Source organism: Euprymna scolopes, chromosome 23, assembly GCF_053919585.1.
Source record: "Euprymna scolopes isolate OS-2025 chromosome 23, ASM5391958v1, whole genome shotgun sequence".
Taxonomy (NCBI): Eukaryota; Metazoa; Mollusca; class Cephalopoda; order Sepiida; family Sepiolidae; genus Euprymna; species Euprymna scolopes.
In genome coordinates, this window is record NC_136504.1 from 117,176,441 (window position 1) to 117,193,940 (window position 17,500).

The 17,500-nt window shown below is 34.2% G+C and overlaps 1 protein-coding gene across 1 annotated transcript in view; it reads right to left on the reverse strand.

Annotated features, from left to right (window-relative positions):
• The window catches only part of LOC145246160 (uncharacterized), a 37,944-nt gene that overhangs the window by 17,509 nt on the left and 2,935 nt on the right, over window positions 1-17,500 (reverse strand). Inside the window, exons 3-4 of the mRNA XM_080108028.1 lie at window positions 8,400-9,507; window positions 4,360-4,640 (exon numbers count right to left, since the gene is read on the reverse strand). Of these exons, the coding sequence (XP_079964154.1) occupies window positions 4,360-4,640; window positions 8,400-9,507 (1,389 nt within the window). The remainder of the gene's footprint in view (window positions 1-4,359; window positions 4,641-8,399; window positions 9,508-17,500) is intronic.

The following is a 17,500-nucleotide window of genomic DNA, read 5'->3' on the forward strand; positions in this document are numbered from 1 at the left end:
AAATTCTTTATCCGAATTTGTATACGAGCCAACAAATGGGTTAACTTTTCCGGCATATTTTCGGAGATACGAAAATATTTTTGCTAAGAGATGTCAGTCTTGGACAGACGAAGAGAAGATTATCCTTCTTCTTCAAAAACTTGGATCTCAGGAAAATACAAAGTATACGAATTTTATCCTGCCAAAGAAACCTGAAGAGATTTCTTTTAGTGAAACAATAAAAATATTGTCAAACATTTTCAGTGAACGAGATAGTCTATTCTATAGACGTTATAAATGTTTAAATATCACGAAGCAGGAGGACGAAGATTTTATTACTTATGCAGGGAAAGTGAATGCTCATTGTGAATCCTTTAATTTAAAAGACCTCAAAGAGGATATGTTTAAAAGTCTAATCTTTGTGCAAGGTTTAACAGCCTCTAAAGATAAGGATATTCGTTCAAGGATATTATCCATTATGAACCAAGACACAGAAATAACGTTACAAAAAGTTATGGAAGAGTGTCAGAAACTGTTAAATTTAAAGCAGGACAATACAAGCATCGAAGGAAAAAATTTTGAAGAAAATATGGAAAAAAAAATGGAAAGGGTGATGAAATGTGCACACGAAAAATCCTGTAAGACATGTGGGGGGGAAAAAACCACTTCACTAAAGATTGTTACTTTAAATACAAAATATGTAACAAATGTAATAAAGAAGGCCATAAATCAACGGTATGCAGGAAAGGAAAATACCGAAAAGCAGAAATAAAGACCATTGGTTCTAAAAATGAGTCTAGGTGTGATAAAAGAAAATATATTGAAATTAAAATTAATGGCTGTAATGTGAACTGTCTTCTAGATACGGGAAGCAACATAAGTATAATTGACGAAGTAACTTGGAAGAAAATTGGGTTTCCAAAGTTACAAAATACAAAAAAACTTGCCAGAAGTGTGTCTGGAAATAAACTAAAATTTAAGGGTGAATTTTTTACCAATGTGTCTCTAAAGGAGAATGCTGTGAAAACCAAGTTATATGTCGTACCGGGGAAAAATTCTAATTTGTTCGGTATAGACTTAATGATTCTTTTTAATTTATGGGGAAAACCCATAAGCTCATTTTGCAATAAAGTAAGTCTGGTTGGTTTAGAAAAGTCTAAACTACCAGGAAAGTTTATTGACGAATTAAAAAAAGACTTTAAAGAGGTATTCTCTGAAGGTTTGGGTTGCTGCACGAAAACGGAGGTGAAATTTGAACTAAAGGATGAAGCTAAACCAGTTTTCAAACCCAAAAGAAAGGTTCCATATTCAGCATTAGAAACTATAGAGAAAGAATTAAAGAGACTTCAAGATATTGGAGTAATAGAAAAAGTGGACTACTCTGAATGGGCTTCACCCACGGTTTACATTAAGAAGAAAAATAATAAAATCAGGGTATGCGCGGACTTTTCGACAGGTTTTAATGATTGTCTCAAGGAGCATAACTACCCGCTTCCTACCCCAGAGGAAATTTTTTTCGAAGTTAAGCGGAGGAAAAGTTTTTACAAAAATTGATTTGTCTGAAGCGTATTGGCAAGTAAAAGTCCAGGAAGATTGTGCTAAGTACCTGACATTAAATACCCATAAAGGACTATTTTCACTAAAACGTTTACCTTTTGGTTTAAAAGTAGCCCCAAATTTGTTCCAGCAAATTATGGATACAATGCTAGCAGGTTTGGATTTTGCTATGGCTTATCTAGATGACATCCTTATAAGAAGTAAAAATGTGGAAGAGCATAAAATCCACATTGGCAAAGTATTTGAGAGAATATCAAACTATGGATTGAAAGTGGCTCTCGAAAAATGTAATTTTGGGATGGACAAAATTGAATATTTGGGACAAGTGATTGATCGAAATGGTAGAAAACCTAATCCTAATAGGACTGAAGCAATCAAAAACATGCCTAGACCAGAAAATATAGTGCAGCTACAGTCATTTTGGGGACTAGCAAATTATTATAATTCTTATATCCCAAATATGCATGAACTAAGAGCACCTTTAAACGAATTATTGAAAAAGAATAAAAAATGGCTCTGGACAAAAGAATGTGATGAAGCATTTCTAAAGATTAAAAAATGTCTGTCATCGGATTTAGCACTAGCTCACTACGATCCGAAAAAAGAATTAATTGTAGCAGCAGATGCGAGCGAATACGGTTTAGGTGCTGTGCTACTACACAGACTCAAAGATGGATCGACTAAACCAATTATTCATGCCTCAAGGGTTTTGCTACCCGCAGAAAAAAATTATAGTCAGATAGAAAAAGAAGGTCTGGCAATTGTATACGCCATGAGGAAATTTCATAGGTTCATCCATGGAAGATTTTTTATCTTGGAAACGGACCACAAACCTTTGTTATCGATTTTTGGTTCAAAAAAAGGAGTTCCTACTCATACGGCTAATAGGTTACAAAGATGGAGCATGATTCTATTAAACTACAATTTTAAAATGAAACACCTAGCATCCAGCAAAATTGCACACGCAGATGGGTTGTCCAGGTTGATCCTAAATAAAACTGAATTACTTGAAGAAACTGTTATAGCTGCACTAAAAGAAGAAAATGAACTAACAGATATATTAATAAATACTGTTAGGGAACTTCCGGTAACACTTGAGGAAATAAAGAAAGCAGCAAGAACAGATGAATACATTAACAAGATAAAAAAAACAAGTGGGACAAAAAGAAAAGAAGAGGAAACGATTAACAGTTTTTCCATTTTCAAAGTGCGATGAAACTCTAATGTACGCAGATAGAGTGGTAATACCTCAAGTATTACAGAAGAGAATTTTAAAAGAATTCCACATGGGACATCCTGGAATCTCCAGAATGAAAGCACTAATGAGAGCATATACGTACTGGCCTGGAATGGATCAGGACATAGAAAAAATGATAAAATTATGTAAGGGTTGCCAACTAGCAGCAAAAGCACCGCCCACTAAGACGCAACCTTGGCCTAAAACAGATATACCATGGACGCGGAACCATATAGATTACGCAGGACCTCTAAAAGGATATTATTACCTGGTAATAGTAGATAGCATGTCGAAATGGCCAGAAATTTTTAAATTCAAACATCCTACAGCGGCAAACACAATAAAGGCGTTGGACGAGGTATTTGGGCGTTTTGGCGTACCAAAAGCAATTGTTAGTGATAATGGCACCATGTTCAAAGGTCAAGAATTTAAGATCTACTGTGAGTCACTGGCCATAGAGCATATCACAACACCAACTTTTAGCCCTCGATCTAACGGACAAGCTGAAAGATTTGTCGATACTTTTAAACAAGCGTTAAAAAAGAACGATAACATCGACACTGAAGAAAAAAGTCTTCAGAAATTTTTAGCAGTGTACAGGATAACGCCTAATCCGCATACAAATGCAAATTTATCCCCAGCGGAAATAATGTTTGCCAGAAAAGTGCGCTCTGTGTTCAACCGGTTAATTCCGAGTAAAAAAGTAAAAAAAAATGTACAAGATAATGTACGATACAAAATATACAAGGACGGGGATAAATTTTTTTTCAACAATTATCGGGCAGGGAAGAGTTTTTGGGAAGAAGGCATAATCTCAAAAAGAATTGGAAGAATGGTCTACATTATAAAAGGTCAGACATTTTCCCACAAAAAACATATAAACCAACTCAGACCCCGATATATTGAAATAGTTAAAAACAATGAAGTACCGATGGAAGTACTGTATGACAGTTTTCACATAGAGCCTCCAAAAAGGGAAGCACCAGTAACTGAAAATACAAGTCACTCTCCAAAATCAAAAAATTCGCAAACGCAAATTTTAAGGAGAAGTGAAAGAAAAAGAAAAAGAACTGAATTTTTTGGACAAAGTAAAAAAAGAAAAAAATGGTGAAGCGAAATTCTAGGGAAGAATTTAGCTTGGGAGGAAGGTGATATAATGGATTGATCCAACACCCCTCAAATGAATGGACTGTTACGTCTATAAAAAGACAAGCAAACTCTCCTCACGTGGGAGACAGAATTTAGTACTAAGCTGTCAATGGACGCTTATAAATGTGTGTACCTTTTTACCTAAATAAACCCTTTCTGTACAACCCCAGTAATGACTTGTTATTCATATAATCTACGATATAACATCAAGTTACCTGAATTGATTTTTTCAATAAAAGTTTTAAAATAAAGCTGTAGTGTGGTTTTCTTTATCGTTTCACCCTGTAGTTAAAGAGTTTATCGGTTAAATATTTTCATACACGCACACACGCGCACACATCTACTGTTTTATTGATATAGATTCGGAGTTCTCACATAGACTTACAGACACTCAATCTCCATTACAGTAAGATGACAAAAAAAATCAAGTTACTTACTATTGAATAGCAATGCTGACCATGTCATCCAGTAGAGGGCATAGACGGTAGACATGTAGGTTTTGGCCAGACTACCACTTGCATAAGCACATCTGGCCACGTAGAGTTGTAAAGCTGCACCTGCCACTAACAACCAGGGTAGGGATTCTGTTCCTTGTGTAATCTCTAATGGAGACAGACAGATGCAGGCCAAACCACTGCTTAAGAAGCAGAGAGTTTCGACGATTTCATCATCCACGTGAGGGCCTTCTTCAGTGTACTTTACTTTTGCGCCAACATTTCTGAAAGAAAAGTCGTTCAATTGTTATAAAATGCATAAAATAACTAACCTGGGTGTTTAGAGGTGTGTGTTGAGCAAAACCAAAAATTTAAAAAAAAGGCAGACAGGTTCGGACCCATACCATGAAGGAGGAAAAGAACATGGAAAAGAAAAAAAAATGTGATGCCTTTGCCGTTGCGTCCATCACCAAACCGGAAGTGGCAAAGGTTTAAATTAAGGCTCGTCAATCGAAAAGAGGGGAAGACTTTCGAAAATATCGGCGAAAAAAGCGACCCCTCCTTGTAGAAAAATGCCGAGTTGAGAATGAAGGAATTAATGTCTTTAGCCAATTTTTCGATATTTGTCACCTGAAAGGTCGAGCTTCAAACACGGTAAGTTTGGGAAAAGGTGTAATAAGTAATAAACTAGACAAAATACTGCTAGAAATTCGCTCATTATATGTTACCGTGACATAACTTGACATATATTCTGTGTTTTTTATTAATTTGATTAAGTACAATCTGGGTTCCATGGTAACAATATTTTTGATAGACAAGATGCAAGCATGGGCGGTTGGACGGTCCACAAAGTTTTATAATTACGCATATAGATTAAAACAGATTCGTGACGTTGAATTTTCTTGCTCATGCACCGCTATTCTAAATTCACGACAGTAAACCGACATCAACCAAACGGCCATGATTAAAAAAAAAAAAATCACATAAAAGCTTCTTAAGGTAAAATTTAATAATAAAAAATTAAAAAAAAAGTTGTTTTAATAATTTTTAAAACAAAAATGAAAAATTTTATTGATATTTAGTTTTCGTTTAAAAATTTGAAACTAGTCGTTTTGATTTTATGTTAGTGCGAGAAATGGGCCCAACTTTCTCATTATTCATTTTTATATATATACTAGCGGGGGTACTCAGCATGGCCCGAGTGTTTGTAAGTGTCTGTGTTGGCGGGGGGGGGGGTGATGAAAACAACCCTGTTTTTAAAAAAAAAACGTTGGCCGAGTGTTTGGAAGTGTGTGTGTTGGCGGGGGGGGGGGGGGGTGATGAAAACAACCCTGTTTTTAAAAAAAAAAAGTTGGCCGAGTGTTTGGAAATGTAAAAGAAAAAAAAAAGTTTTAGTAGGAAAGTGGGCTTGAACCCTGGACCTTTGATGTGGAGGTGGAAACGAAATGGGAAAAAAACCCTGGGACCTAACCATCTCAGCCACGAGAGAAGAGGAATCAAAACACCTTAATTTAACGTTTATAAAATGAAATTAACAGGTGTGAGAAACTTAAGTCGCGTGCTGTTTGACCTTGAAACATGACCCGGCTGCAAGCCAGTTTTTGCTTGTTTTATACTGAAAAGTGAACGATACACACGGCAATCGAAATATCTGGAAAAAATAATTACATTGAGTTTTGTAAATAAGGATTGGTATGTATAAAAAAGGAAATATAAGTGAATAAAGAATATTTATTGGGAAATTATATATATATATATATATATATATATATATATATATATATATATATATATGTTCCAGGTTAAAAATATCCAAAAGTAATAATCATTGAATTGAACTATTTGTTGTTGATAGTGCTCAATTAAAGACAGCAAAATCTTATTCAATTTCGGTAAACAAAATTACCTAAGTCGCTACAATAAATTTACTGTTTCAGTCTTGAAAGACATTGTCAGGTGGCAATAGACCTTTGGTCTTATTCGGGGCCAGTCATTTAATAAAAATAGAACCCCCCCCCCAAAAAAAAAAATGGTGACGAATGAAAAATTAAGAAAAAAATAGAAAGAAGAAAAAAGATGAGAGAAAGAAATAGAAAAAGTTTTGGAGACCTATTCTTAAAACAAAAATATGCATGATTTTTTAGAAAGGAGACGCTACTTATCTATATATATATATATATATATATATATATATATATATATATATATATATATATATATATATATATATATAGATAGATAGATAGATAGATAGATAGATATTTTTACGCTTATGAGAAAAATATACTATTGAAGTAGACATTCTATAAATAATATTTCGAGTTTTCACAATTGATTAAGCTCAATGAAATGAATTTTCACTTTCAGAGCTTATATATCATAAGTAAACATTTCAAAACCAGAAAATGTAGTTAATTCACTCATAATTTTTTATTCATTTTTTTATGACGTCCGTCTTACACATTTTTCGTTGAATGGCGGAATATCACTAAACAACTTATCAGAGACAAATTATGTTTCTCAAAAAACTATTAGACAATTTTGTTTTTATATGCAATGAAAAAAATTTGGAGGAAAAGAAAAAGATAAAAAGAAATGGAGATTTGTAAAGTCTGCAAAAACTTATATATATATATAGGAGCAAACAATTAATAAAACATGTTAAAAAACACTTTGAAAAAGAGTTAAAAACATATTTAATCTGAAAAGGAAACACTTAATAAGTGGATAGTCATTAATCTGCGGAGTTTCGAAGAAATACTTTTCTTCTCATCAGAGGGTAGGAATTAGCAAAATTCGGGATCGGATTTTGCATATAAAAGTATTTGATGAAACTACAAGTAAGTCAAAGATCTTACTTGATAACAAAAAGTGAAGCAGAGGGAATATGGTGAAGAAAAAGGTGATTTCACGTGAATGGATAGTCTGGTGAAAGGTAAAGTATCCAATGACGGTAAAATCCAAAAATATAACTCCAAGAAAGTTAATTGAGTTTCCATTCGCACAAGTAAAATCCAAGGAAATCACGTAATTGGAAGATGGTCCAAAATAATCCAAAAGGCCGAAATCCATGGAATAATTCACAAATATGTAGAAGGAAAAGAAAAGGGGAAAATTCCAATAATACTAAAGAAAAATAAGATATGCTTTTCACACGACTGTCGAGACATAACAAGGAAGATCAGAGAAGTCCTGACCGACCACTTGTCTGAAACATTAGCATGTTCAGTGTAGTTACTATGTAATATTTGTCTATGTAAATAAAAATATTATATTTTGCTCTTTTTTATTGAGCACTTTAATAACCTCGTTTTAATTCCCGAGTTCTCGCTCTTGAATACCTCTAACGGCGTGTGCGTATATATATATATATATATATATATATATATATTTAGACAGTAGAGTTTAGTTTCCTAGAAGTAAATCCAATGAAACAACATGTGTCTACCAAAGAGTGCTCAATGAGTAAACAGAGCAGGTATATGAAATTTATTTATACAAACATTGATGGCTACATATGTGCATACATGTTTTTGTAATCACCCGCGTTGAGGGATTACGTCTTCAGGCCAAGAATTATCGTCGAGGACTGATATTTCAAACAAAAACATTTTCTTATTTCGTTTACAAAGCTAGAATGTAACATGGGTGGGGGTTTCCCCGCTTATAACCCCCACCCATGTTACATTCTAGCTTTGTAAACGAAATAAGAAAATGTTTTTGTTTGAAATATCAGTCCTCGACGATAATTCTTGGCCTGAAGACGTAATCCCTCAACGCGGGTGATTACAGAAACATGTATGCACATATGTAGCCATCAATGTTTGTATAAATAAATTTATATATATATATATATTTTAACATGTTTTATTAACTACTTGTTCTTATATATATATATATATATATATATATATATATATGAGAGAGAGAGAGAGAGAGAGAGAGAGAGAGAGAGAGAAATAGAAATTAATTTGGAAAGAAATCAATAGCTGATATTTTGTCTTTATTAAAAGACTTTCTCAAATTCACATGATAATGCATACCTTACACAGGCGGTCATCCTTTCAAAACCATTCCTTAATTTCTCCATGTCGCAAGGTTCCTGTCCAACATACATGATGGTCTTCTCAGCTATTGAGTTAATCAGATGAATCGTCGCCATAAAAAGACTGAAGAAGGCGATGAAACAACATGGGACACCGAAAGTGAAGTTGTAGACCGGCCGTGGGATGTGGTCAACAGAAAGAATGACCATCAGAGTGAAGAGCAGGTTATAGAAGTAGATCACTCTACTCTGGCACAAAGAGCAAATCAGGAGGACAAACATGACTACCAGCAATGACCATTGACCATAGAAGTTGATACGTGAATCGTCAATCGCCGGCACATTATTCAAAGAGATAAATAATTCGTTTAAAGCTTTCGAGATCCAGAAGACTGCATAGATTATAAACTGAATTCCGTTGAAAAAATCGTGTCTTAAGAAAGCATAGTAGCTTGCGCTAACATGACAGAAAAGGCTGCTCAAAAACATTGGAATTGCGGGACAAAAGTCCGAGATGTATCCAAAATGGTGGAAGGCCATGATAACAGCTGGAACGACATTGCCTAAATAACCCATTCCCATCGGTTCGGCATATTTGGTGTTTTTCTTCTTTTCATTTTCTTTTGACTGCGGCGATTTTGTTCGTATAAGAAGGACGTCATAAGGCGCATTGCCAAATCCCGGCAGAATGTAACGCTGACTGGCACCCTTCAGAGTCATAACGACTACACCGTAAATACCTGACAAGGCAATAATGATTTCAAAAACTGCAGCAACTTGCCGACCCCAAAGAAAGAAAAGACCAACCCCTTCGAACACGAGGGCTATCATGATAGCAATCAGTACTGGGGGCATGATGTAGTTGACGGTGGCTGCGCAGATACTCAATATAACAGCAATTGCCATAAAACCAATAATTCCTGGAAGGACGCCATATTGAACTGTTGAAAATGGAAGTTTAGTCATCAAGATGTGATTGATGCCCTGAATTGTCCAGAGTGAAGAAAAAACAATGAAGGTGGATCCTGTAAGATGATCATTGCGTCGATAGGACATAAACCCAGCGAGTAATTGAAGGAACCCACCAATGATTATGAGATGTACACCTGAAACAAAGAGAAAAACAAAAATAGATGCGAGATTAATATAGTTTTGTTGAGGTGGTGCAAATTAGTAATAATGAATTGAATTGAGAAAGAGATGAACTACATGTTAAATTAAATTAAATGAACTAGGATTTATTTCGTGAATAAACAAGTGAAAGAAAAGGGTACTACACGTGTTTAGTTTGGCGTGCGTCTCTTGCTGTTTACTGGTGAGAAGGAAAGTCTATTGTCGTAGAGAGAGAAAGAGAGAAAGTCAATCCAGTTGGTGTGCGTCTCTCGCTGTTAACTGGTGAGAAGGAAAGTCTATTGTCATAGAGAGAGAAAGAGAGAAAGTCAATCCAGTTGGTGTGCGTCTCTCGCTGTTAACTGGTGAGAAGGAAACTCTATTGTCGTAGAGAGAGAAAGAGAGAAAGTCAATCCAGTTGGTGTGCGTCTCTCGCTGTTAACTGGTGAGAAGGAAAGTCTATTGTCGTAGAGAGAGAAAGAGAGAAAGTCAGTCCAGTTGGTGTGCGTCTCTCGCTGTTAACTGGTGAGAAGGAAACTCTATTGTCGTAGAGAGAAAAAGAGAGAAAGTCAATCCAGTTTGGTGTGCATCTCTTGCTGTTAGCTGTTGAGGAGGAAAGTCTATTGTAGTATTGAGAGAGAATGAGAAAAAGTCAATCCAGGCCATGGAGATAGAAAACGCATAAAGTGTACATACTGTCTGTTAGCTCGTGTTCCATACATAGTAGCAGGGGACGTGACGAGCACGCATGAGCGCACACCTCCCTTTCAGGAGGCGGCTGGTTCGCCAAACCTCTCAGTTCGAGAGCTTGTCCGAAAAGGAAGATGCTGCTTATTGCTCTTGCTTTTATAATTGTTTCCGGTGGTCTTTTGCACATGTATGGATTTCCTTTGAAAGGGGAAGTGACGTTGTCTATGTGTGCATACATGTGCGCGTATGTGAGTACATGTGTGTATGTTAGCGTGTGTGTGCATACACGTGAATGTGAGTGTATGTACGCGAACGTTAATATATCTACTTGTGTGTACATGTGTGCGTATGTATATGATAAGAAATATGGCTTGAGATGTGAACGCATGTTTTTGTATGAGACTAGAAAAGGCTCCCACAGTTTTCTTGAAGCATTGCGTGTAGTATATATATATATATATATATATATATATATATATATATACTTGTAGTCATGAACATACAGTACTGTTTTGTTGTATCACAACTCATCAGTGCTGCAAGACTAGCACTTCTCCCAAGCCGAGGATTCAACCTAGAACCATCGCGTTGACAGTCGGAAGTTCTACCTATCAACCCACGGGAGCTGTGCTTGCAAATAACCTCGATATATATATATATATATATATATATATATATATATATATATATATATATATATATATACATATATATATATATATTAATTACTTAATAATTATTATTATAAAAAATATAATTATATTCAATCTACATTTGTTGGAATTTGTGTGGCAGAGAAAGAAATCGAATTAGGTATTTCCTCATAGAACAATATCATTTCTAATTATGTTTATTTTTTTTGTTTCTGTATTTAATAAAAAATCATTTGATAAAAATTCCTGCTTTCTAATATTGTTTTAATTTAATTTTATTACGTCAATTTCAATATTGTTTCATTTTAATTAAAAAAGAATTTTTTTTTTACAATAATTACGTCAATTTCAATAGCCAATTAAATGACATTCTTACTGGCGGTGTACCGTCAACTATGTCCACCAATATTCCTCATATTTTGCTTCATCTAAACTGCAAGAGGGCCATAAATTCTCATTGTTCGAGTGATTGTGATAAGTATTCATTTTTTTTCTTTTTAATATCAAAGATGCTGTCTCATCATTTTTCAGCATCCGAAATTTTCTCTTCCTTCACTATTTATTTCACTTAAGGCAATTATCTCCCTTGCATTAACTACACACCAAAGAATTCGAGAACAATATCACAATTATATAAGATCGTGTCTCAGTTTTTTTTTTTTTTTTTTTGGTTTGTACTGTTTGCGTTTCAACATTGCTTCTGATTTTTTTTTTTTTTTTTTTTTTGTTATATATATAATATGATATGATTTCATTGTTTCTTAATTTAGCGCTTATTTGTGATTTGGTCTTTATCTAAGGGAGATAACTAGCATTTACTAAAGACTAATGTATTTAGAGTCAATTTAAGACGCTTAAAGTCAGTAGAACAAGAAAACAAATTCCTTAAAACTCCCATTTTGTCAAGATGCTGGAAATGAAGATTTTTTATGTAAATTATAACGTTCATCTTTTGAACAACGCTGAAATGACGAGTAGAACAAGAGAATAACGAAATAATGCAACAAATAAAAATTGTAATGAAAATGAAAAAGTGACCAATAATAAATAAGTGAAATAACGAACTAAAATGAACATTTTAAGTAATAAATTTAAAATTCAAGTAAAACTTGTTAATTGAAAATTTTAAATTCGATATTTGTTTTCAGCATACCTGAATACCGTTACCCCTTTTTACTGATGAAAAAAGTTGCATTTTAATTAAGTATTTTTCATATTAAAAAAAAAAAAAAAATGAAATTCAAGAATTTTCTTTACTTCTAATTTTCTTTATTAAATAAAACGAGGACCGTACAACTGCAACAGTTTTTTTTTTTTTTTTTTTTTTTTTTGCAAATGCATCAATAAATTGTAACTTTTCTTCTAATTACAAAATATTTTATTTAAATTAAGTATTGTTCATATTAAAAGAATGAAATTTAGGCATTTTGTTCATTTTAATGTTCTTTATTAAATACAGAAAAAACACGTTCATCATAAACGAAGTTTATTGATTTATTTTTTTTAAATAGGTAAACTTTTATTGGCTAATCAAAAAATAACTTCTTCGTCATTGGCTGTTTGAAAGATGAACTTTATAATTTATCTTAAAATTTTCCTTTCAACGTCCTGACAAATTGAATTTGTCAGTATAGATTAGATTTCTGGGGTATTTAGTTTAATCAAGACATTAAAAAATGAAAATAGTGAATATATATATATATATATATATATATATATATATAATTTTGTTCGTACCCGTTATGGAATTAAGTTCTCATGAAACATTTCGCTTAATTTGATCAATTTTTTATTTTTATTTTTATTTTTTTACAAAGGAAAATCAAATTTTAATGAGATTGATCTTGTCGCGACCATCTTGGTTATTTCGCGGACGAGGACGGGGGTGCCTTTAAACGAAAAATGATTAACAAAAGGCTAAATGAAAGGGGAATTCAGTAAAATAAGTGAAAAAAAAAATTATCTAGGTATTTGTTATAATCTCATCAAATTTTGACAAACTTCCCCGTTTGCTAAGTACATGACGGAATACGATCGATCTAATTAAAATCTAATTTTCTTCTGTTAAAAAAAAAAAAAAAAATCTTCAAATTAAGTGAATTTTTATGAGAATCTAATTCCATAACGGGTACATGCAATATATTTGCTCAATATTTTCTTTTTTTTTAATTTCTTGATAGAACCAAACAAGTACCCTGTTTTGAAAAAACAGGGGGAAAAAAGCTGTTTCCTTGTTCTACTGATCATTTTAGCGTCCTAAATCGACTCTAGATCATCTGCAACAATAACATTATTTCCTTAGTAAATGCTAGTTATCTCCCTTAGATAAACACGAAATCCAAAATAAGCGCCTTTAATAAGACCACTCGAGGATAAGGATTAAGTTTGTATTTAAATGTATTTTAAATGCTATAATTTATTTCTGTAAACATGATAATCACAGTTTCTTTTTAAATATTTTTATGAAAGTTGTTTCTAATTATCTCCCTTGAAATACATAACTTTTTAAATTATCTCCCTTGGACTATATTATTATTATCATTATTTTTTTGAAACAATGTTTCCAGTTTACTATTTCATGGTCTTCGGGCCAAGATCACAGTGTAGTATCTGTTCTGATGCTAGACTTCGCCTTTCCTATTCTCGGTCAGTGGAAGAGAAATCCATCACGACCGAGACAATTTTTATTTTTGTTCCTATCCAAAGTGCCCCTTTTTGGCGAGCTGGATTTCCCCTCACATTAAAAACCGACCTTGTGTCTAACTGCGCCCTCGTGGGGAGGCAATTAAATATGACTAATATGCCGGCATTAATTAGAGTTTTGTTTTTGTGGACAAACATTTAAAACAATTTTTCTGTTTATATCTCTCTATAAAGTTAAGTATGTATATATGTTTATAGATTTATGTGTCTACGGTTCATTTCTAAACTAATTAACTGATCATTTTAAATTTGGGAACACGAGGCATAATGGTGGTTAATGTGGGCTATATTTTGTTTAATTTAATGGAGGAGACAAAGATTAACTACTTTTCATGCTATTATAAAGATGAGGATAGAATCCCTTCATGAAAAATTTAGATACTTCTGATTTTTGTGAAATTTTGACAATAGGCATTAGACATTAATCTCTATATATAATAAAAGAGGCGCAGTTCTTCCCCTCTGGATCAAAACACCGTAGATTTACAACAGCAAATGGCACATACAAATTTATTATGTTTACACTATTAGCCATTATGTTATTTAACTATAGAACGACATTTTAGACACATTAGTTTGTAATATTAAAACATTACATTTATTCCTAGGAGCGACATAATCATCATTATCATAACCTACAGAGGAATTAGTTCCAATTTCACCCACTATTCCATAAGTCCTTTAATGACCCCATTCTTCACTGCGTAGATTTATAATTTTTTCTATTTTCCTGTGTCCATGCCGTCATTAACTGACTACTGAATTCATACACATCACATACTTTTACCACTTTTTATCTACACAAATAATAATTTCTAATTTTGTATGTGGGGGGGGGGTCATACTAACACCGGGCAACGCTGGTTTACGGGTCCTGCTAGTTAATAAATATTTCCAAATTTCAGTTTCTTTGAAGTTCTTTAAAGGATTGTAAGGTAAGTGCCGTTTTCTTGCTATAATCATGTTAGCCACTAATTCATCATGATTCCCTGTATTTCACTTTCTTAAGACCTCTTAAGGTTAATCATTAAATTGATTTTGATCAAAATTTGAATAAGGATTCTAGATACAAGCTTTAGTAATGTTATATGTTGATTTTAATCTTCATAAGGGGAATTCATTTTACAGATCCTGGGACGGGTACTTTTCTATGTATAGAATTCACTTTAAAACTAATTGAACAATATTTAGAAACATAGGTGCTAGGCGTACAGGTGGATGATGTAGGCTATTTTCAGTTTTATTTTTATTCACAGGAAGTGAAAAGAAGCTCTTTGTGAAATTTTAACAATATGACATGAATCTTTAAAATATTCTGCTTGTTCCTTCCTTATAGTTGGTCAATACATTACGCTTTGAAAAAAGGTCAAATGCGATTTTTGGAGGCCAAACTGTTTTAAAAAAAAGGCCAAATTCGCGAAATTTGGCTTTAAAAAGGCCAATCTGGAAGCTTGTTAGCAAAAGGTTACATAAGAAAAGGAACATTCGAAAGAAACAGGGAAACACAATGTGATGTTATTATGTTTTATGGACACATGTAGCACAATATTACTTTCTAAGTATTTATTAATATTTATTAATTCATTTCATTTGGGTCAGTTTTATAATTAATAGAAATGTTAATAAACTCAAATTTAGGGCATGTTATTGGTTTTTCTGTCCAAAAAATTAAATTTTTTTTACTATCCAGAAAAAATACGGCTTGATTCATTGATTAAATATATTTCTCATTCCTCAAATTTTTCACGGGTCCTGCTAGTTAATAAGTATTATCCCAATTTCGGTTTTTGGGCTGGCGGTGGGGGTGGGGGGCAGGGATGATAATATGCGTACAATCTTCTTCCACTTGAGATCCCTTAAGCTTAAGCCATAAATTTTAGACATTTTCTAGAATCCAAATTATGGATGTTGATGAAAATTGGAATAAGGATTCTAGACATAAGGTTTAGTATCATTTTATTTTGAGATTTATCTTCATAAGGGGACATAAAAGTGGTGTCAAACTGTTCTGTTTTAGGAATTAATACTACCTGTCCTCGATGTTTATCTCCCTCCCATGGCTGGAAGATGTGACACCACGCCTCAGAGGAAGCTTGCAAAAAGTGCCTTAACAGCTCCATTGACATTCCCTGGTAAGGGCACATTAGGCGATTAGTAATAAACTAATGTAACATAGTGCATATGAGCGTGTGGAAAAGTATCAGCAGCAGCGAAGGATAGCTGGTTTGCAAAGAAATTAGCAGCAGCAGCCAAAGAAAAAGGCATATGCAAATTAGGCAGTGTATGTGAAAAGAAAAAGAAAAAAAAAAAACGAGACACATGTTCGGAGCAGAAAGTTAACGTCGAAGAAAATGGGCATTTAAAAGTGAGGACGAGAATGGCTTGGCTGTGGCCGGCATGCGGTCAGAGGAAGGAAAAATGCGAGCCAGGTGAAATGAACATGTGGAAGCACGAGAGACTTTTTAAAGCTGAAAGTAATGGTAAAAAAGAGAAAAATGCTGAACCGGATTTTTATTTATTTGTTTTATTTGTTTGTGTGTTACGGCAACGTTATATTAACTAAAAGAGGTGAGAAGGCAAATCTTGGGAGGGTGGACCTCCTAGAACTGCACAGGATTAAAACTACACCTCAACCAACAGGTAACAAGCCATGGCTCTAGAACCATTACAAAATAGGTAAAGACGCCTGGGAGAATGCGCTTTCCCTCAACAATGTACAATGCAGCTCCGGCTTCTTGGGGTCGCCTGCCTGTCCCCGTTGTGGGATGATGGCTATAGAAACGACTGATCACGCTTTCCTAGATTGCTGCAAACTCCACCAGTACTGGTCGTATGTTGGCAAGGTGACGGCTCGCATTGATCCAAGCATCCTCGCCCAATTACTGTATCAAACATTGTAGACAACGTGAGGCCACCATGGGACCTCGAAAGATAAATGGTCTACATCGCAATCCTGGCCGTGGCAAGAATGGTTATTTAGACGTCACGACTGCAAGATGGCCAGGGAGTGTTGTCTTTTTCTGATCGCTTTATTTAAACACCAACTACGGGTGAAGATCAGATGCGACAGAGGAAGGCTGCATCGCACGGTTTTTGAAAGAAGATGGATACACGTAGCAAGTCTGTGTGTACGAAGAGGAGCCAAATTTGAATACGTGTTCCCTGCCTAGGTGTGGAGCATGCAGTTCCGGGGGTCCATCAGACCCCTCTTCCAGTAACTTTTTCTAGCCTTTTAGCTAGCTGAGTAAATCTTCCCCACCTTCCTGATTAGAAAGTCTCCAAACCACAATCTTTTCTTTTGTTCCCCTCCCTCGAAATTCCACCCATCTTGAAGGAGAAATCAAACGCTAACATTCCTCATCCCCTCACCAACCAATTTTTTCTTTTCCCCTTGTCCTTTCCTTCACATATAGATGACCCCCCCTCACACACACACACACACACACTTAAAGGCTGCTCTCGAAACCCTGGTTCCTTTATAAACCAGAGTGAAAAGGGCGGTCTATCAATTTAGATGGGGTAAAGGGGGTCTTACTAACCAGACTTTTATTTTTATTCCCCACGCCCTCGACACAAATGAAATATTATTATTATTATTATTATTATTATTATTATTATCATTATTATTATCTTTTTTGCATTTTCATGTAAATAAAAAATGTTTTAAAAATCGGGTTTAAGTAGAAGCCCCCCCCCCATTACAAAATGGTAAACACGGTCAAAGATGCTGGCTAAGAGAAATCTGTTTTGTTTAAGTTCCAAAGAGACGCGATTGACCAACCAACTTCACCGCCCCCCCCTTATTTTGAGTTGGCCTTCTGCCTACATTTTTTGTTCATTTGTTTTTTGTATTTTATATATTTTTCATGTGAATAAAAGATTTAATACCTCAAAGTGTAGTATCTGTTCTGATGCTTTAAGTAATTAGTCGTTGGTAGAGGAA